Here is a 23,151-nt window from a genome sequence, read left to right on the forward strand (position 1 = left end):
TCTAGAAAGTTGACTTTAATATTTGATAGTCCAAATTAAATACCGATTGGATTTACTCTTTGAGTAATATCTGTTTCCAACAGCAAGTGCACTTCATTTGCTGTTGATGTTTTGACTTGCTCAACTATGAGTGATTTGATGCCTATCAAAGTATTTTCGTGATGAAAATATTATTTAAAAAAAATTTTTTTAAAACATGCATTAATTCTTTTTTATAGTTTTATTTAATTCTGATAAGTAATTTTTTTGAAAAGAAATATTTTCTTCTTTTCCTGTAAAACTGAACAAGTCTTATCAAGTCTTAATAACTCTTTGAGAAATTCCGAAATTGCAGGGAAAATTTGATTTTTGAAGAGTATCGCAGAGTTTTGAAGACTTATTAAGTCTTTCCTTTACTTAGTTAGGGATGTGAAGACTTTCGAAAAGTCTTATTCAGAGTTATAAAGACTTTTCAAGAGTTTTTTCAGAGAATTATTTCCACAAGGGTCGTCCAAGAGTTTTTTTTTGGAATTTTGATGTATCTCAACGAGTTATTGTGTGGTAAAAATAAATAAATATTTTCGTAGGAAATTGAACGGTCTACAAAAAAGGTCTGATATAATTTTTCGCTAAGTTAACTCGGTTAAAAGTTATTCGCAGTTCAACCGAAAATAATATATGATGACTATCACAATCTTTTATAGTTTTTTTACAAAAAAATGCCTTAAACACATAAAACAACCTATTGTTCGTGATTTTTATTATTTTTACTTCCCAAATTTGTTACTCGCAAAAAACGATCCACAATTCATTATTGCTTAAAATTAAGGCACGCGCGAAGCGATATTCAAATTCCCAGTTCTTATTTAAAGTTGATTATTAGGTAATGTAAAATAATAAAAGATGTCTTCAAACAATTATTCAATCAAAATAAAATTTTTTATTTTTATAACTTGTTTTTTTGCATTATCGTAGAATCAAATCAAATTTTTTTTGTTACAATTAGGGTATTTTTGACGGTGATTTTTAACCACTTGCAATAAGTATTGCAGCTGTTCTTCGTCTTTTGTGAGGCATTTGTTGTACTCTTCTATTAATGCAACTCCTCTTTTTGCTACATCATTGACAACACTGAGGTGCTCAAAAAATGCCAGATTGTCTTGATAGCTTTCACCTTGAGTCCAAAATTGTATGTCTTTATCAATAAAGTCAACGGGTAAATCAAATATTTGAAATATAATCTAAATGTTCACTTAAATACCAGAGATGATTCACCATTTTCAAACAAGCTGATTTCAATATGGCACTGTTAATATCTCTGTACTTAATTAAATCTTGCATGAAGGTCAAGTCATTGTTTGGAGCCAGAATTACTGATGGAACAGTGAACCAAGCTTTTAAATATATTTTCTCAAGGAAAATACATATTTCATGCAAACCGTTGCTTTCTCGCCGTGATAAATCGAATTCTTCTTTAAAAAGAAATATTTTTAGAGAATAAATGGCTTTTGCCATCCAACGAGCATGATGAACTGGACCCGGATATTTAAATGAAAAGTTATTTTTTTGGCGTTTCCCCCAAAAAAATCCATGACAGCTCTAAAAGCTGCTTATAATCGTCTCTCGGTTGACAAACCTATAAAGAATTCATAAAAAATTTAATTTATATTATTTAATAAAGGCGAGAAGTATCAGAAAACTTCACTAATATCATATTGCGTGTATAATTTTTATGAAGCCAAATTTATGATTATGTACCTATAAATTTTCTTCAATCAAAGTAACTAACACTTGTTTACTATCCGACAAAACTCTATTAACGAGGCTATCGTTTATTCCAGCTTTGAATTTTGATTTATTCAGCTCATTCCATTTATTTTTGAATCTCGAGAGGAACTGTACGTTTGGGCCTGATGAGGTCGGCCAATATACCTCAAACACACCTTTTAAAACGAGTTCAAAAATGTGATGTCGACAAGGTAAATGTATCAAATCTCTATTCAAAGCCTTCTCTATTTCAGCACAAGTACCATGATGAATTCCTAGAAAATGAATTCAATAAACAAAAATCATAAATGATCTGGATCAAAAGCTTAAATTATATTCATAACCATCCTGTATTAACAGCTGCTAGGTCAAAACACATCCCGTTGACGTATGAGCTAACGCCCCACTGATTCAAAGTTTCTAGGATAGCAACTGTTTGATCATTGTTACTTCCCGACTTTAGCTGCGGCACACCTAACAATTGTTCAACACCACGTGATGTCAGAATGATTGGATGTCTGTCTACAGACTCGGTTCCAGTAATATCTGTCAATAATTTTCCACCCCAGTGCACAATATAATGTCCTTCAAATCTCAACGCATCTTTCAAGCCTTCTGCGATTTCTTTACGTTAAGCTATACAACTACGTTGAATTGTTTTATAACTCATATTTACATTATTCAAATCAAATCCAACACTTTTTAAAGTCGCTGCAAGGATGTATGTGGCATTTCTACTAGAAACGTTCGCTCGATCTAACGCAGAAGCTAATTCTGGTGTCATTAAATTAATTTTTGAAGTCGTAGGTGGTGTTAATTCATTCTCAAAGTCCGAAATTGATTTTGAGGTCAAACTTACTGCTGACTGAGATGGCATTATATAAGATTCTTGCCTAGACATCAGGGTCTGCTCATCTTCTACCGGCTGATCTATAATTACGAATTTGAATACTTTTATGAGCAAGCGAAAATTATTTGAGGTTTAAAATAAAAATTTACCACTCTAAGTGAAAATAAAATTAAACATTAAAAATTAGAAGTAAAAAATATAAGTATTCGTCTAAATATACAGTAAAAGCTCCATTAAGTTACGTGGATTGTCTTTTTTGCTCTGATTAGTGTTCAATGAGAAAAAGGAGATAGAACCACGGTAATTTTATTGAGCGTCTGCTGACCCTGATTAAAAATATTGATTGAAAAGTATTGGGAATCAGTCACCCTATGTGAACTGTATATCTATATATACATGAAAAAGAATTGAAATTATTCAAAAGTATTCTAATTTCATCATTTTCAATCCTTTTCAATCAATATTTTTAACCAGGGGAAGTTCATCAATAAAGTCTAGCTACAACTTTTTCTAATGAATGAGAAAACTAATTATTGCATTACATTAACAAATAATAATCGTCAATTAATTAATTATACAGTAGGATTATCAATCATTTATTTATATTAAATGATTAACACTATAAATATGAAAACATGCTTAAAAAATGTATTACTTACTTATTTCATCAATTATCATGAATTTTCGATCAACATTTGGATCTAAATCTAAATTAATAAATCCTCTCCGATTCGAGCTTTTTTGTCCCTCTAAAAACAGTTTTTTTTCATGATTCATTGATCCAAGGCTCGTCTGATCTGTTATGTCAAAGAGTTCACTCACTTTTTTTTGGAAAAGGGAACAATTTTTCATTTGAGCAGGTGAATTTTTTCTATTTCGAATTTTTTGTATACTTTTCTACCTAAAATGCAAACTTCGTAATTTTTGGACACCGTTTTGTCTTCCACAAGTAGATATTCCCGCAGAAAGCCATTGTTTTTCAACTTTGATCATGGTGTTCATTGCACTTCGATTGTCTTTTTCAATAAAATATGATGATGGAAAAACCATAACCTCTTTTTAACGGTAGGTAATTTACGACCAAAAACGTTAGTGTTGGTATTACCAATTAAATAAATAGGTTTGAATCTCATTTTTAAATAATAGCGTAAATTTGCAACAATTAAAGAGTTGAAATTGAAAAATTAAAACAATCAACTTCTCCGTACTCGAAGAAGAAAATTAAAAAAAAAACTACACAAGATTTTGCACGGTAAACAAAGTTGATAATAAACGGCGCTTAAAGCAGTATTTACATGTAAATAATGCAGAAAAGGTGGCGCTTAAATCACCATCTACTGTGATTTTAGCGGTAAAACTTGATTTCTGATAACAAATTAAAAAATAATAGACATAATCACATCAAAAATATTTACAGTACTTCCGACTACATTGAAATCAGTTTTCAACGCTTTCATTCGAATCGTGCTACATAACATAAGTTTTTCTCAATAAAATTGGGAAGTAAAAATGATAAAATTCACGAACAATATGTTGTTTTATGTGTTTAAAAAGTTTTTTGGAAAAAAAACTATAAAAGATTGTAAAAGTCATCATATATTATTTTCAGTTGAACTTTAACTGCGAATAATTTTTAACCGAGTTGACACACACACACACACACACACACACACACACACACACACACACACACACACACACACACATATATATATATATATATATATATATATATATATATATATATATATATATATATATATATATATATATATATATATATATATATATATATGTCGGAGAGGCAGGAGTTATTGTTAGAGATTCAGCATCTTGTGATTTACTCATTTGTCGAGTCGAATCGTACATATACGATGGAGTATATACGAGTGTGTGTGTAGAGTAGAATCATGCATGTATTGTGCTACACACAATTACATCTATATCTGTTGAGAGAGAGCGTGGGCGTACGAAATCAGATGACTATATCTATATATATATTAGCTCTAGCTTCGACTAGAAAACTCTCGAACAATTTTCTTACCGGAATTCGTTCAAATTCGGGAGTCATTATAGTCGTCAAGTTGCGGCGTAGGCGCAGAACGGTATCGCGCAGATCGGGGCCGTATAAAAAAAACCGAATTGGCTCGTGCAGTGGCCAGGACCACTAGTTGCTCTGAGGCCCTTGAATCAGTAGTAATTTTTACGCAATCGCTCTTGCACATTACATAGCATACAATACAATTCATAAATTTTCAAAAGTCATCGTTTTACTTCACTTTACTCAATATTATTCAATTCATCTTCACAAACTCAGCTGAATCCAGTTATTCGCTGATCAGTGCAATTTTGTAGAAAATTGCGCGACAATTCGGGCAGACGCCATACTTCCGAGCTCTCTCTCTCTCACATTTTTTGGGTATTGACGGCCCGTGGTTGATCACGCCGCCTTGGCTTTGATCGGTTCTCGCACACACACATACAATTTAACACGACTCTCAACGAGTCGTTAATATTCGCCTATAATTAGCAATACACATTGACTATCCAACGGGAATAGTTCAATATTATCATAGTTACGGTCCTGCCCTGACTAAACAACAATAGTTACGGTCCCGCCCTGACTAAACAACAATAGTTACGGTCCCGCCCTGACTAAACAACAATAGTTACGGTCCCGCCCTGACTAAATTACAATTACACATTCATATACGATTTTTCTTGTACTTATCATCGAGGAGGTTTTTTTATCTGGCTTCACCAGATTTTTCCTCCTCTGGGACAATAAACTTCTTCCTGTGGCAAAATTTCTCTGAAATAACTGAAAAAAAATTTTAATAAGTACGAATAATAGTTCATAAAGTTTTTTGTTTTCTTAAAAAGTCCGAAAAAGTCTTATTAAATCAGAAAAACTCTTTATTCGACTTAGAAAGTCAGGTTTTTACCAAGATTTCGGACTCTGCCAGAAGAGTTATTCAGAGTTATTAAAACTTCTTGTAGGAATCCTTGTGGAAATAATTCTCTGAAAAATCTCTTAAAAAGTCAAATTTCCCCTGCAAGTTGGGACTTTCCTAAAGGGTTATTAAAGATTTAATAAGACTTATTCAGTTTTCCAGTAAAAAGAAGAGAAAGTTTCGTTTCAAAAAATTTACTGGTCAGAATTGGAGAAAATTGAAAATTAAACTATTGAAAGAATTAATGCATGTTTTGTAAAGAATTTTTTTTTCGAATAATATTTTCATCACAAAAATATTTCGATAAACATATAATCGTTCATAGTTGAGCATGTCAAAACATCAACAGCAAATAAAGTGCATTTGCTGGTAATGACAGATACTACTCAGAGAGTAAATCAAATCAATATTTAATTTGGACTATAACATATATAACTTAACTTTCTAGGTAGGAAAGAATTTTCTAACCATACGCCATCTATGAGAAACTGAAAATACTTCTTTTTTCAGTCAACTTTTTTCAGCAAGCTTTTTTCATTTATTTATAAATGATGTCATTTTTCAAAAAATTTTCTGAAAATAAATTAGTATCGGCATTATTTAAAAAGCTAAAGGTTACGAAAATTTGAAAAACATCGAAAAAATTTGATTCTTTAAATTTATAACTTCTACGAACCGCGCCTGTATCGAGGGCCCTGTTGTCCATAGTAATATCTTTATCTAAAATTATAAAATTACTGTCTATTATATATTTAACGGCGGATCTAAGCGTCTGCCGGAGTCGTTACTCTGGTTACGAACTCATAATTAAAACACTATAAAACATAGAAATAAGTGATAGTTCATAAGAGAAATAGTGTACATTGAGTGCGTCTAGCCCATAGAGCAAATAATTGAATGAACTATAAAACTAGAACTTCTTGCTCACTTCATTCTAAATTAAAATCCTGAACCTTTTCAACTACACCGATCTCTACCACGAGAAAAGAAGGAGAAATCATTCCAGGATCTACCGATCGACCAATTCAAATTCAGATCAGCTAGGAAATTTATAAAGGACGACCGTGAGGTCAGTATTTGTTACCGACTTCCCTTTAAATTCGCCGTTGGAACTCCTGTTTACTGGAAGGCGTACGAAATCCACAATAAAAATAAAACTCTTGTAGAGAAGCTACAAGAGAAAATCTATCTAAAACGTGTCCGAGCCTCCTCAAGGCCCACTGTACTAATTAATTATTTAATTATAATCAATCCGGATATAACAAGCCACATGTTAATGGAGCGAAAAAAATGCATAGCCGTTTTAAATAAATAACTCTGATATACAATAAATTATTAATAATTAATAAATTCGACATAGTTAGCTTCCTTAACTGTAAAAATAAGTCATGTATGAAATTTAAATTACTTGAAGTAGTTTGAAAGATACTCCTCAAGTAAAGATGAGTTATATGGTCAAGAGGTAAAGTAGCAGGCCGTAGAGCGTGGCATCTACGGTTCGAATCCCCACAGGCATCGCTTTTTTTTTTTTTTGGACCTGATCGAGTCAGACATGAACAGATCTGATCAGACCTGAACATGCCTGGCCAAGTTCAGCTAAGAATAGATTTTCTCGAATTCTAACCCCATGAGGGATTGCGGGGGCGTTAACAATGAAAATCTCTTATTTTAGAATAATAGTTTCTATGGACTCGAATTTTTGTTGGAAGCTTTTATCTATAATGTAGAAATCATCTCGAATAGGATCTTACGAAATTCTTCCCCAACATAGGAGTACGGGAGTGATAATTATTAAAAAGTTCATATTTTTCAAATAGAGTTCCTACAACTATAAAATTTGATAGAATTTAAATAAATTTGATAGAAGTAAATAAAATACATATATATATATATATATATATATATATATATATATATATATATATAAAATATATATATATATATATATATATATATATATATATATATATATATATATATATATATATATATATATATATATATATATATATAGGGGCGGGGGGAAGGCAAAATGGGGTACTTAAGAAACCGTTATGTTTTCAAGGACTTAAATATGCTGATATTTCTCGTTTTCACTTGTAATTAAAGGAAAATAATCAAATTTCAAGTTGCCGTAGAAAAAAAAATTTTTTTTTTTGCGGGCAAAATGGGGTACCTCTCAATAATGTAAGATTACTAATATATTTATAACAACATGAAGTTCATAAATAATAATTTTTTTTTAATAATTTACGTAAAACAAATCACTATTAACATTAATAATACATGCAGAAACGAAAAACAATTATTTTTTCAATATTTTTATCACATAAAGTTATATTATCAATATTTTTCCGTTTAAATATTTAAAATTCTTAATACGCTAGAAAATAATCTCAAAAATAAAATTGTTTAAAGAAAATTTTTTTTATGATGATTATTTAAAATTTTGCATTTCACTCTGTTTTTAATTTAGCGCCAATTTTAAATATGTTTATTCACTTTACCGCTAATAGCGCTCCATTCACGATTACCCCATACAGTGGCGTAGAATGAATTATATTTTTAAATTTCTAACCGCAACGTGTAACTGACATATTGTTTTTGTTTACTTCTAAACTTGTTTACATTGTGAACTTCAATGAACTGTGATAGTGTTAGTTGATAAAAAAAAAATAAAATATGGTGCGCAAGTACAAACGTACAACTAATAGACAAAGCTGGGATCCAATTTCGATGGCTAATACTATTCAAGCTGTCTGTGATAGAGAAATGGGTTATAAGGTTGCTGCTCAAAGATTTGGAGTTCCTCAAACGACTTTAGAACGTCGTGTTGCAATTTACCGACAAAACCCAGATATGGAAATAGCTGTTGCTAAAGGTTTTTTTATTAAAAAATCAATGACACTGAAGTTAGCAGACGTCTGAAAATTTTTGATTTTTTTTATTAATTAAATTACAACTAAAAAGATATTTCTAAAAAATTGCACTTATAGTTTTTAAAGTTTTTTATGATGATAAATTTAGCAGATATTTAATAATTTTTAGAATTTTTTTTAACAAATAAATTATGACAAAAAAAAATATAAAAAAATTGACATTTAGAAGTTTTAAAAAATTAAAAATGCAATTTTTTTTAAATAATTTTTTGGAGCAAATTGTTTTGTTCGCGCGCGCGCGCGCGCGCGTGTGTGTGTGTGTGTGTGTGTGACTATGTAACTCGTTTATATAACTTTTGAACGACTGAACCGATCAAAACGAACTAAACGGTGTTCTAAAGAGTTCCCTCGAACTTAGATTTCCTGAGAATTTGAACCGATTCGGACCGATAGATTTTAAGAAATCTTGAAAAATCTCAAAAAAAATAAGAAAAAAATCATTTTTGAGTGGTTTTTTTGGAATATCTTTTAAACGGTTCTATCGATCAATTTTAAAAACTAATCCGCCCTTAAGCTTGAAAAACCACGCCGATCGTCGCCAATCCGGTCAAAATCGGTTCATTCGTTCGAGAGATATTGTGAACGAAAGAAAATCGAAAAAAGTGTTTTTTTGACATAACTTCGTCATTTCTTCTCGGATCGTTTTTGATGATGTAGAGTAATTTTAAAGCTTAAAAAATCGCGTCAATCGCTGCCAAAAACGGGGAAATTGGTTGATTGGTTCGAGAGATATTCTCGATAAAATATTTGGAAACAAGTGTTTTTTTAACATAACTCCGACATTTTTTGGAATAACTTTTAAGAGGCTGCGCTGATCGATTTTAAAAACTAATCAGCTATTAGCATGAAAAAATTACGTCGATCGCCGTCAAGCTGGTCAAAATTGGTCAATTCGTTCAAGAAATATCATGAACAAAAAAATTAGGAAAACGGTTGACCCTGACGGCCATCCCTGCAACTTCCCGCTACTTTCGTAATTAAGCGCTCGATATTGCACTTATTATGTTTTTGAGCTCTTCCAGCTCAAAAATCTAATTTGCGTGTAGTTTTGAGCTCTCCGAGCTCAAAAGTTTGATAGGAGTTTATTAAATCAATATTTTTGGAATTTTCAAATCGTGATAACTTTTGAATGGATCAACCGATTTCCACGCGGTTGGCGGTATTCGACGCAGTTTCATCATGCTCATAAGTTATTTTTAGGTCTTAATTAATCGAACCGAAAATTTCAGAGTAACCCCGAAAAAACACTTTTTTCGGTTTTCTTTCGTTCACGATAACTCACGAACGAATCAACCGATTTTGACCGAACTGGCGGCAATCGGCGTGGTTTTTTGATGATAAGAGCTGATTAGTTTTTGGAATTTATCGGTAAAGCCGTTTAAAAGCTATTCCAAAAAAACCACGTTTCAAAAAATTTTTTTTTGTAGTTTTTTTACAATTTCTCAAAATCTACTGGTCCGAATCGGTTCAAATTTTCAGAAAATCTAAGTTTGGTCAAGCCCTTTCGAATGGCACCAACCGCGATGAAATCAGTCAAGCCGTTCAAAAGTTATAAAAGGGTCACACACACACACACACACACACACATGGTCATCATCGCGGGAATAGTCAGGGAAGCTTTCTAGGACCTCAAAACGTCAAGATCTGATGAGAACTCGATTTTCGAAAAACGGGGTGAAACCAATAACTTCCCAATTTTTGAAAATTTTCAGTTTTCTTAGCAGGAAGTTAAAAAACCAAAAAAGGTGTTTTTTTGGAATTACTCGAAATTTCCTAGTTTTATCAATTTAAACTTGAAGATTCACCATGAAACTAAAAAAATTGCGTCAAATTCTGCCAACCGCGTGAAAATCGGTTGATTTATTGAAAAGTTAGTGCGGTTTGAAAATTTAAAGAATATTGTTCTATGATACTTCTATCAGACTTTTAAGTTCGAAGAGCTCAAAAACATCATTAGTGCAGTTTTATGCACCTAGGCATGGAATTAGCGGGAAGTTGCACGGATGGCCTTCAGGGTCTACCGTATTCCTAATTTTTTTACATGTGACAATTAATTTGTGATTAACTGTAAAAGTTTTAAAAATGAACAGTTAATCAATTTAATGTTATTATAGTTTCTCGTTAGTGATTCATAATTAAATATTAGTGTTAAAATGTTATTTCAAGTGATTAATTGTGATTTTCATTCTAATATGTTTCATTATATAAGAAAAAGTTTTTTGGCGAAGAAAATACCGTTTAATATGAAATGTCAAATTGGAAAAATTAAAATATATGTGGAGTTTATCAGTCATTACCTGTGAAAAGTTTCAGTAAATTAGTGTTAATAAGTGTATTGTTTGTTATTTATAGTTGTTTCTTAATTTTAACGTGCGATTTTCAGTGGTTATTTGATTAATAATGGTTGCTTTCGCTAAATTGTGTTTTATTATTTAATAAAATGCTGTTAGCAATGAAAAAAAATACTTGGTATTCAATATTATCAAATTTAAAAATATAAAGATTTTTATCAAATTTTTGGGGTACCCCATTTTGCCCCCCCCCCCCATCCCTAATAATGGTTGATTTAGCTAAATTGTGTTTTATTATCAAATAAAATGCTGTTAACAATGAAAAATAATGTTTTGTTTTCAATAGTATCAAATTTGAAAATATCAAAATTTTCACCAAATTTTTGGGGTACCCCATTTTGCCCCCCCCTCCCCTATACACACACACACACACACACACATATATATATATATATATATATATATATATATATATATATATATATATATATATATATATATATATATATATATATATATATATATATATATATATATATATATATATTAGGTGATTCAAAAAAAAAGAATATTTTTTTTTCGTTTGGTACTCTGAAAAATAGGTTCCTAGACACCTCTAAGAAAGCCTCTCCAAGCATGAGTTCTTAATTGTAACGGGAAGGTCCTCCTTCTTACAGTTTTCTATTTTTCTTATTATCAGATAGAAAAATTTATATCTCGCTTCCAACTACTTGAAAAAATATCTTGTTCCTTAGATTTTGTAGGAAATTGAATGCTCTACAAAAAAGGTCTCTTACGATTTTTTTCGTAAACCCAACCGTTTAAAAGATATTAACGGTTAAAGTTTGATTATTTTTGGGAAAATTTTTTATTTCTTATGAATTTTATAACTCAATGAAAAAAAATCATTATGAATGATGAATCTCATAGTTTTGTAGAAAATTTACTGCTCTATAAAAATGGTCTCTTATGATTTTTCGATCAAGTTGAGCGTTTACGAGATATTCATCGTCAAACATAAATGCATATCAATTTTTCTAGTTTTTGATCAATAATTCGAAAAATTTCACTTTATTCTGTGAGTTTCAAGGAAATTTAGACAAATTTGAGTTTTTATTATAAAAGCAACTCCTATAGATGTTTTCTGTTCAAAAATTCATTTGAAAGTTTTTATTCTAATAATATTTTTTTAATTTTATCTTTAATAATTTAAAATCTTAATCGCGTTGTCATTTATTATTATGAAATTTGTTCAGTGCGTATTTTTAAATTGTTTTTCACAAAATATACATAAAATTTTCGTTCGAGGGGATTTTTGTTTTGAATTCCATTTCTTCTTCTGTTTGTCTTCTGAAACTAACGCCATCTATGTTTTTTACTCTCAACTATCTTCAGTATCTACCCATTTAATACCGTATTTTCAGTGTTCCTAAAACTGATCATCTTGAATACGTAATAAAATAATTCATTTTAAATAAGTCTTATAATCATCACATAAATTTATTTATCATCAATTAACCTACAATGAATAAAGAAATACGTTTTATCGGAATACCTCTACAAAGAATTTCGGAACGTAATACCAAAAGTGAAAGAGGTTATGCGTGTGTTTTTCTACCAACTTAAAATTTTAAAGTATTCAATCAAACAAAGTGCTAAAAATTCAGTTGACCAAGTTATTGAACTGTGGAAAAAATCAGATTCCAACTAGTGGAGCTCCTAATGCAGTCAAAAAATTTCTTCGCTATCACAGTCAATGGTTAAAATTACAAAAAAATTTCGATAAAAAGAATTCAGCGCAAAACCAAAAGGAAATGAAATTTCAGACTGATCTTGAACAATTATTCGACATTGTGAGCGAAAAATCCTTAAAAGTGCTTGATGATAATATTAGAAAGTTGTATTTGGATCAAAAATTCGGTACCCATAAAGAGATTCTTTCTAATAATGTACCTGTATCAAACTTAACCACAACTATGATGGGAATAGATGAGAGTAGTAAGTATCTGAGATATTTAATTATTATAAAGTCAGGTAGTAGTGTAACTTTTCATAGATGACTAGATGACATTTGACTAGACAATTTTTGGAGTCCTTTCTTAATTATTTGTCATCAAAATGAATGAATTCTATACATTTTCTTCGTTTAATTTATAAAACAGATCTTATTCCAGACTTAGATCAACCGTCTACCAGTCATGCGATTGTTCCAAGTGAAAAATCAGAGTCGTTCTCTACGTATACATTAAGTGGAGTTACAAATTTTGGATCTGATTCAGAGTATGAACCTCCAATTCCGACAAAACGAGCAAAACTTGATGTCTTAACTCCTGAAGTCATTTTTGGACTCGACCGAGCTAATGTCAGCAGTAGAAATGCGATGTTTATTATTGCTCCGGTTTTACTAGCAGTAGGTATTAAAATTGAAGATACAACGCTCAGTTATAGTTCAATTCAACGAGCTCGTATGCTTCAAAGAGAAGACATTGCTAAAGGACTTAATGACAACTTTAAGACACACGATAAATACGTTGTGCATTGGGACGGAAAAATGCTGAATGACCTTGTTGGATCAAAATCTGTGGAACGGCTACCAGTTATTTTAACTGCATTTGGTACCGAACAATTACTTGGGGTTCCAAAAATGAATTCTGGGACGGCAGACAATCAAACATCAGCCATTTTATCGACATTGAGTGAATGGGGTATTACTAATTATGTTAAGGCGATGTGTTTTGACACGACGGCAGTTAATACAGGTAACTTATCAATGATAATTTAATCTAAAAAATATTTAATTATTAACGTTCTAGTTTAATTTTTATTGCTTACTGAATTTCACTTTTGAAATTATTGAGAATTATTTACTCATTTGGATTTTAAATATAATCTACAATTTGTTGAAAATATTAAATTTAACGATAGTTATCTATTTTCTTTATACAGGAATTCATAACGGTACATGTAAGGCAATTGAAAAGACTTTGGGAAGAGAGTTAATCTGGTTACCATGTCGTCACCACATTTTTGAGATCATATTGAGAAGTGCATTTGAAGTATATTGGCCTGTGTCATCTGGGCCAAACGTACCAATGTTCGGAAGATTTAAAAATCATGGGATGAAATAAATAAAACTAATTATAAATCTGGAATTGAAGATACTGTTGTTGCTGATATCATTTTGGATAAAAAAATGAAATATCTAGTTTAATTGCACAATCCTTACAGGTATGATTTAACTGCGATTTTAAGAAAAAAATTTTCTTGTTTCTGACAAATTTTTAATTGTTTTTGATAGTTTCTACAACCCCGAGATGACTATAAAGAATTGTTGGAATTGTCTTTGATTTTCCTTGGAGAAATGCCTCAAGAAGAAATTTTTTTCAAACGTCCTGGTGCAATTCATCATGCTAGGTGGATGGCGAAGGCAATTTACAGTTTAAAAATGTTTCTATTCAGAAATGAATTTAAACTTTCTAATAAAGAATTGGACGGTCTTCGGCAAATTTGTATATTTATAGTTACACTGTATTTAAAAGCTTGGTTTTCATCAACTTCTGCAACAACTGCTGCTAATCATGACTTGCAGTTTTTGAAAAATTTATTCGAGTACAAAAATATCAATTCATTGATTTCTTCAGCAACTTGTGAAAAAATGATTTTGCATTTATGGTATTTAAGTGATGAACTTGCCATTTTATCATTATTTGACGATACCGTTTCATTGGAAGTAAAAAAATATTGTTGGAGCTGTTAATACTCGTAACGGTACAGATTCTAAAGCTAAAAATTTATAATTGATAAAAACGATTTAAATTCATTAACGCAAAAAGTCTGAGTGACTTTGTTTCTAAAAAGTCTTTAAATCTCTTTAAAATCTTTGATTTACCATATGACTTCCTTGATAAAGATATTGAATCGTGGCCTACTAATGACAGTTACATTGAAAATAAAGAATACTTTAACCAATTGAAAGTTGTTAATGATTCAGCAGAACGAGCTGTTGCATTAGTTAGTGAGTATAATCAATGCTTGACAAAAATGAAGAGCAATTCCAATACTTATTGCAAATTATCAAAGAACATCGAAAAAACTACCCAAACTGCAATAGAGGAAATTATTTACAGTAAAAGTGTACCGTTATGTTGAAAATATTGAAAATTATATGGCAGTTGATAATTAAATAAATAAATTCTTCGATAAAAAAGTGAAACACATGTGAAACACACTAAATTGAATTATATATTTAAAAAAATGCACTAATTTTTTGTTTTAATGTAATCAAACATGTCCAAGACTAAAAAAACTAATTAAAAAAATAGTTCATAACATATTTCTATTCATAGAAACTCAAATTTGTCTAAATTTCCTTGAAACTCACAGAATAAATTGAAATTTTTCGAATTATTGATCAAAAACTAGAAAAATTGATATGCATTGATGTTTGACGATGAATATCTCGTAAACGCTCAACTTGATCGAAAAATCATAAGAGACCATTTTTATAGAGCAGTAAATTTCCTACAAAACTATGAGTTTCATCATTCATAATGATTTTTTTTCATTGAGTTATAAAATTCATAAGAAATAAAAAATTTTCCCAAAAATAATCAAACTTTAACCGTTAATATCTTTTAAACGGTTGGGTTTACGAAAAAATCGTAAGAGACCTTTTTTGTAGAGCATTCAATTTCCTACAAAATCTAAGGAACAAGATATTTTTTCAAGTAGTTGGAAGCGAGATATAAATTTTTCTATCTGATAATAAGAAAAAATAGAAAACTGTAAGAAGGAGGACCTTCCCGTTACAATTAAGAACTCATGCTTGGAGAGGCTTTCTTAGAGGTGTCTAGGAACCTATTTTTCAGAGTACCAAACGAAAAAAAAAATATTCTTTTTTTTTGAATCACCCTAATATATATATATATATTGTGACATGGGGAATTTCACCTTTAGATTTCAATTAGAGATTAATGTTTTTTTAGTATTATTTAGCCTTGTGTGTTGGCCAAGCTGATGGATTGCGGAGATTCGACGCGACTGTGTCGCCCCAAGTGGTTCCGATCATAATACAAAGCTCGAGGTAACATTTAAGCCGAACCGCGCCAAATAATACTAATGAGGAATGGATGCGTCCGAACAAAATTTCGATGTATCGGATAGTGTGATTGATAAAGTATGAATGAGAAAAGCGACCGGGTGAACCCGCATCTCAGTCGATATCAACGACCGAGGAGACATCTGGAAGCGACAACGATCAACGAGGGAAACCCGAAACCGGAATGGAATCGGAATTGACGAATAACAGTACGAGGAAGCAACGGGAGCACGCCAGGGCTCCACCTGAACGCCGAATGGAACACTAATTTGGGAATCGACCAACCATCGATCCTGGAAATTTATCCGACGACGGCTGATTGGACGCGCAGCTTGGTAGCTGCGCTAGCGAAAAACCACATGTTGCTGGAAAACGGAAAAGCCAGCAATTCTAGGCGGGATACCGAAACGACTGTTGAACCGTTGTTAATTTTTGTTATCACGATCCAAAGTAAAATTGAATCGATTATTAATTATTAATTTTGAAACTTCTGAGCCGGACACTGAAAAAGCCATTGTCGAACCGCTGATAAAATTATTGTCACGCTACGAAAAAGTGAAACCCGATTATTAATTGTTATTACGAAAATTCAGCCGCCTACGTGGTGAATTTAATTATTTTGTTGAGTAATTGTTATTTTGAGTGTCGATCCAGTTGACGCTAGAATTTCTCTCGTAAATTGCTGTAATTACCAACTACCAGGCAGTCAAGAATTCGAACAAAATTTTGGTTATTTCGACAACAAAAATTCCGTGACGCCATCGCCGAGAGCCTCTGCGGCAATCAGCACCACCGACACCTGCTATCAGGAATTTCAAATCTCCCTGGAGAGCCGACTGAACGGGGTAAGTGCGGTCGCAGTTTGTTAATACACCTGGGTGACTTCACCGCGGTCCGCGATTAAGTCGAGGTCGAATAAGGCCTATTACTTGTCCGAATTGTAATCTATAATTAATTATTGAATTGTTTTATCGAAAGATCAAATCATTACGCAGTTGTCAATTTATTTGGTAAAAGTCTGCCGCACCAATTTGGTTCGACTCAGGGGCCATCTAAAAGCGCAATTAGAAACTATACCTCGAGTTTGTCCCGTATATTGCCCGCCGGGTAACAACAGTTACCGACGGTTCACTTACCCGCCGCGGCGGATAATTGATCGATCGATTGTATCATCGAACGAGTATACGACAAATCGATGCTACTGATAAATGCGAAATTGGCTGTATGAACGAAATACGAAACAGTACAATTTTTATTGTTAATTTTTGTTTAATTTTGATTCGAAATTGTCTGTTAGGAAGAAAATACGAAGCAATACTAATTTTTTTTTGTTGTTAATTTTTTTTCAAAATTTTAGAAAAGGTTGTTGATTACGAAAAAAAGGCTAAGACAATTATATTTTTTTTGGGTTGAGAAATTAAAAAAAATTTGTTGATACGAAGCAAAGCGACGATAATTATTAGTTTTTTGATAAATTCGAAATTTTGTTGTAGGAGAAGAAACGCGAAACTATTATAACTTTTCTTTTTGTTGTTAATTTTTCTATTCCTGATTTGTTAAGACGAACGACGACCAGTAAAAATTTTTTTTGTATCGAGAAATTCGAAATTTGTTGTTACGAGACAAGCAGCGAAACAATTATTTTTTTTTGTTATTTTTTTCTGTTGAATTAAAGATTTTGTTGTTGAGAACGGACCAGAGGGACAGACTTTTGTTTGGATCGATTTATAAATTGTTGTGAAGATAATTTTTGTTATTGCGAATTACCGAACCTGTGTACTGGTTCAATCTAGTACCTTGTGAGTTAATAAATCGATTTGTAAGCAGTCCCTGTGCGTTAACATTTTCTTTTCTCTGGTGGTAATTATTCCGAATCGATTCCTAGACCCGCACTATCCAATTTAGGATCTCTTCGATGTTGACCTGCCGCCCAACGACGACCAAGTGCTAACTTTCGAACCGCGGAACGTAAAGTTCCTGGCGCCCAACAAGCTACGAACCAGGTAAGCCAACATTTAGGTGGAACTCCCCGGTGCTGTCGACGCCAGTGCCGTGAAGGAAAACCCATCATAATACCCTGATAGCCAGCGCTTTCTCAGTAAGTGTTGACTTCCAGCAGTTACGGTTAATTTATACATCAAGTGGGCGGTAATTCTTCTTTCAACAACACTTGTAAGCAAATTGACGGAAATCTACGGCCGCAACTTGAATACAAGTTAACAATCAAACTTGTAGTTAAATTTCCTTTCAACTTTACTACAATTTGAAGGAAATACTTGTATAGCAAGTTTTGACGTCTATTTGCAGAGTAAGTTATAGGTAACTAATAGGTAATCGCTCGCTTTGCCAACTCTTTCCGTCAAGTTTGCTTCAAATTGCGGACGTAGATTGACAGTAAGTTATAGGTAAGGTGGCTATCAGGGTATATATATATATTGTAACAGGGTAAAATTACCCTAAATCGATAAGTCACCGGATATCGATAACTATTCGACATAGCACTGGCGCGTCTCGATTTTCGGGCCTAAGGGGAGAGTAGGAGGGGGTAGTTTTGGATTAAAATAGGTGAGCCGTGCTGTGGAAAAGGGAGAAGTAGTGTGACCGCCAGACTGAGTGCCACGGAAATCGAGAAGGACCGATCCCCGGAGTAGTGACGAGACGAAGAAAGCCAACTACAACTAGGACTTCATCTTCAATTAGAGAGTTAGATCATCATCTTATTCGTCAAGGTATCAATTATTACTCTATGGAAAAGAAGTGGACCGCGGTTTACCTAATACCCAGTTACTTCTTCTAATTAATTATCAATTGGATTGTTTAATCGACGATTAATTCAATCAATAATAGTTGAACATTCGCTAGTTTTGGATCGAATGATTTTCCTGGGGGCTTATACCCGAGAATCACTCAATCAACCTTGCGGGAAAAATTTAACAACTAAAAAATTTATCAATTAAATAATTAACATCCGAAAAATTCGTTAAATAAATTGTTGTAATTTTATAACAAATTAACTTAGGAAAAATTGATTAATTTTGTCGCTTGAAAAATAATCGACAAACTTTTTACTCGTGGAATTTTGGTCGAGCGTCAGTACATTTTGTGTCGCAGTAAATTCCAACACCCAAGGTCAAAGACAACTAAGCTAGCGAATGTTCTAGCAAATAAAATTGAATATTCCGACTTTTGTCGATTTTTTATAATTTATAAAACTATTGGAAAATTATCGGATATTTTATTAAGAATTAATTATTGAAAATATTTCATTGTAAAACTATTTTATTTATTAATTATAAATTTAGTAATTTTTGGGATTAAGTCCGTGAATTAGTTAAATTAAAATTTACTGAAAATTAATAATTATCGACGTGGACATTAAGTTTAAAGAATTAGTTATTTTGAGTCAAAAGGTCACAGGAAAATTTAGTCAGAATTAATTAATTAAACTTGTGTTAATAATTTTGAACGTGATTGTAAAAATTATATCGTGATTAATTTAATTATCAAAAGTTAATTTAAGGTATTAAGCCTCTTGTTTTAAATAATTATTGTTATATTATTAAGACCGTGACTATAACTTACTTAGGAATTTTAATCCAAATAATACTTTAATTCAAAGAAAATTAACAATCGGAATTTGAAAATTATAATAGTTAGTTAGGGCTATTTTGGAAATAGGTTGTTAATTGAAAGTTATCGTTTTATTAGATTCTAATGATTGAATGTTTTAATGGCACAAATTTTAAGTTATAAACAAAATTAAATTATTCTTAATTATTAAATTATAAATAAAGTCAAATCAGTAGTGTTAGTGTGAGACAAGTGTGGGTTATGTGTGAGTTGCACAGTATCTAGGTCTACGTTTGGTCACTGGGCTGTTACTGCTGTAGCTGGAGCGGGTTATGAGAGTGTGCTGCAGAACATCTAGGTCTACGTTTGCTCACTGAGCTGTTGTTCTGTAGTAAAGTGTGAATAAGCTGCAGGAGTATCTAGGTCTACGTTTGGTCACTGGGCTGTTACTCCTATGAGCCGAGTCAACGATCCCTGCATACGATTGGTCTCTGTGCGGGTGATTAAAAATTTAGTTAGTTTGGTTAGTTAAAATATTAAACGGGTAGACGCCGAAAGGGGCCCGTCACGTGTAGACGCCGAAAAGGGCTCGTCGAAAATAAGAATATTGTTAAGTGTGGATAGTGTGTGAGTGATTGAATTTTGTTAACTTGTTTTAAGTCAAGATACCGTTAAGTTTTCCTTTTTTATTGTTAATAAATATTGATCAATCTTGTTAATTAATTATTTATTATTCAGCAGCACACTCTCTCTACCCTAAGAATAAGATTTCTCAGCTCTGGACCGGTTCCAGGAACCGTGATTAAAAATCCTGGTGGCGCCCTGATAATTATATTGTTTGTTAATTTAGTTAGTTTATTTATAAAATTGATTAGGGGCCAACCTGAGCAGGTAAAACTGTTACAATATATATAATCATTTTTTTTCCACCGCGGTAAGCTTAAAAACTACTGGACCGATCGGCATGAGACCATGACCATTCGACGCAGAATTAGTTGTAGAAGGTTTTAGGCTATTTATCTTTTTAATTCCATCAACCCTTCGCCTTTTTTTCTTTAATTTGTATAAATAGTCATTTGTTTCTGCTAATAAAATAAATGAACAGCATTTCTTCTTCATATTCGAGTGCATAAAGCCCGAAAAAATGTATAACATTACTATAACGTTGTTTTTTGTCCTCCGGGCGGAAAGTGGCAACTTTCGTCTCGTTGCGCTAAACAAAGTTTCCGCTTTCCGCCTTTGTCAAACAAAAAAATAGTATACAACTCTTGGAAAGTAAAAAAGAAAACCTCACGTGTAATTGTTGGCCGAGGCGAAGCCGAGGTCGACAAACATGTGATCTGAGGCTTTTCTTATTTTCTTTCCCAAGGGGTGTAATATACTAAAACGTATTTCCACACACACTCTTCCAAGCATTCCAGCCACGCGCTCCCATGAGTAATCAGAGATTAAAAAAAAATTAAAATAAAAAAAAATAGTATATTGTGTGACTAGGGATGAAACAAAACGATTTCAGACCAGAGTGAAGTTGCCTGCCGGAGCGAAGCGAGGGCTGGCATCACTCGGTCTGAAATCGTGTTTCATCCCGCGTCACACATTATATTTTTCATACAAGTTGCATTAATAATGCTAGTGTCAATGTCTGGAGCAAACCAGAACTAGATAGTTTTAGATCCCATTTTATTATAAAATTGATTAAGAAAACTAAAAACTACAATTCAAGAAAGTAATGGTTCATTTTAGATTCAACATTACTCGTGAATTGAATGGTTTTCTTTTGTCGTTCTTATTTATGCTTAGCAACAGAATTATAATATGTCAGTACAGTTAACGGTTAGAATGACAGTTATAATGGTGAAAAATAAACAGAAGATACTCTGATAGTATTGGAAATAAAACTGCAATTTCATCTCGCGGGCAGAAAATCATCATTTCCTGCCCACAGGGAAGGAATAATTGATTCCTGCCCGGCAACGGTCGCACTAGTCTGAAATTGACTAGTTTCAGTTGGCTCAACAGGCATTGAAATTCGCATTTTCAATGCAGGTTGTATGAAAAATTCTTTAATAAAAAAAATAGCATATTACACCCTTTGGAAAAAAAGATAACAAAAGCCTTAGATCACATGAGGAATTGAGTTTCAAAAAGGTATATTTGCATTTTTGATTATTCGAGACAAAAAACTGGTTATCTTCAATTGTAAATATTTTTATTGAACTTTTTTAATTTAGCTACAAAGTGCTCTTGGTTATGAAGCTACAATTCGATTTTTATTCCGAAATCTTTATAATTCTTGAAGTAATTAATATTAAAAAGGTCAAAAAACTGCTCTTTTAAAATATGAAAACATACCTTTTTGAAAATCAGTTCCTCACATGTAATGGTGATCTGAAGTTTTCTTTTTTACTTTCCAAGGACTGTATACTATTTTTTTATCCGACGAAGGCGGAAAGTGGCAACTTTGATTAGCGCAGAGGAACGAAAGTTGCCACTTTCCGACCGGAAGGCAAAATAATAAAAACGGAAAAAAAAAATAATGAAATAAAGTTAAAAAATTAACATAAAAACATGAAGAAAAGAAATGCATCGATTCCTATTTGATTCGTCTAGCGAAGTGGGCAGGAGACGGCTAATAGTCAGGGAAGCTTCCTAAGACCTCACAACGTCGAGACCTGATGAGAACTCGATTTTCGAAAAAACAAAGTAAAAACAATAATTTCCCGATTTTCGAAAATTATTCATTTTCTCAGCGGGAAGTTGAAACAATATAGAAATCGTGGTTTTTCAAAATAAGTTTTGAGCTCCTTCATCGATCAATTCCATAACCTAACCAGCTCTTAAAAAGGGTTGACAATTTTTTCTCTCTCGCTCTCTATTGGTCAAACAAAAGTATCTCTGTCATACTTATACAACAAATGGAATCTTGGAACGTATTTTATGCATAAATAAATGACAATTTTCCAAAAAAGCGCTTTGCTCTTCGATAAATAATTAAATTATCTATCGAAGAGCAAAGCGTTTTTTTCGAAATTTTGTCTTATATATGAGAAAAATATCTATCAACCGCTTTTAACCTAAAAAAATTACATCGAATGACGTATGAAAAATCAAAATCGATGCATTCTTTCGTGACATAAAAAAGTTTCCATTATAAAAATAATCTAAATTTTCCACGAGGCTCTTTCGGTCATTTTACTAATTTTTGGTTTCAATTTAATTAATAAATCTTTCTGTATTATTAGGTTATAATTAAACGCTTATCAGAAAACTTGTTTTTGTTGAAAAAACAATACCGTTTCGAGTTATTGATAATATATTTTTCGAAGCGAACTATTAAAATTCGGTTGTTTGCGACGTTTCGATGTAGTTTTTTCATGTAAAAAATGATACATTTCGATGCATTATTCAAGATACAAGAAACTTATTTGGCAAGAATAGATTTACTTGATAATTAACGGTTACGTTTTTTATAAATAACAAACAATTTGATTCTATTTTTGGCATACTTTACATTTCCATAACTATAAATGATTAGGTTTTCATAATTTCTCTGTAATCCAACACAGAAGTTACGCAGGCAAAATTTTTTTTTTAATTTTATCGGAAGATTCATTCTGAATCTTTATAAAATCTAAGTTGGATGATTCTTTCATTGATGGAAAATAGATCTGGACCGGTTAATTCATTCCAATTTCGTCAGCGA

At 31.9% G+C, this 23,151-nt stretch overlaps 2 protein-coding genes across 4 annotated transcripts in view; one reads left to right on the forward strand and one right to left on the reverse strand.

Annotated features, from left to right (window-relative positions):
* Nucleotides 1–23,151, reverse strand: part of Syn (synapsin) — a 295,521-nt gene that overhangs the window by 271,639 nt on the left and 731 nt on the right. Inside the window, exon 1 of one of the 3 annotated variants that reach the window (XM_074254997.1) lies at nt 3,256–3,275. The exons of the other annotated variants lie outside the window; for them this stretch is intronic. The gene's annotated coding sequence lies outside the window, so the exon portion shown is untranslated. Of the gene's footprint in view, nt 1–3,255; nt 3,276–23,151 lie in introns of those variants that run through there. 3 annotated transcript variants of the gene reach the window in all.
* LOC141534087 (uncharacterized) lies at nt 8,233–13,908 on the forward strand. Its single transcript, XM_074253227.1, has 4 exons — nt 8,233–8,431; nt 12,434–12,778; nt 12,943–13,539; nt 13,727–13,908. The coding sequence occupies exons 1-4, from the start codon at nt 8,233–8,235 to the stop codon at nt 13,906–13,908; spliced, it is 1,323 nt and encodes a 440-aa protein (XP_074109328.1).

Source organism: Cotesia typhae, unplaced genomic scaffold (genome assembly GCF_013202065.1).
Source record: "Cotesia typhae breed Kobodo isofemale line unplaced genomic scaffold, CoteBio_Ctyphae scaffold_13, whole genome shotgun sequence".
Classification (NCBI taxonomy): domain Eukaryota; kingdom Metazoa; phylum Arthropoda; class Insecta; order Hymenoptera; family Braconidae; genus Cotesia; species Cotesia typhae.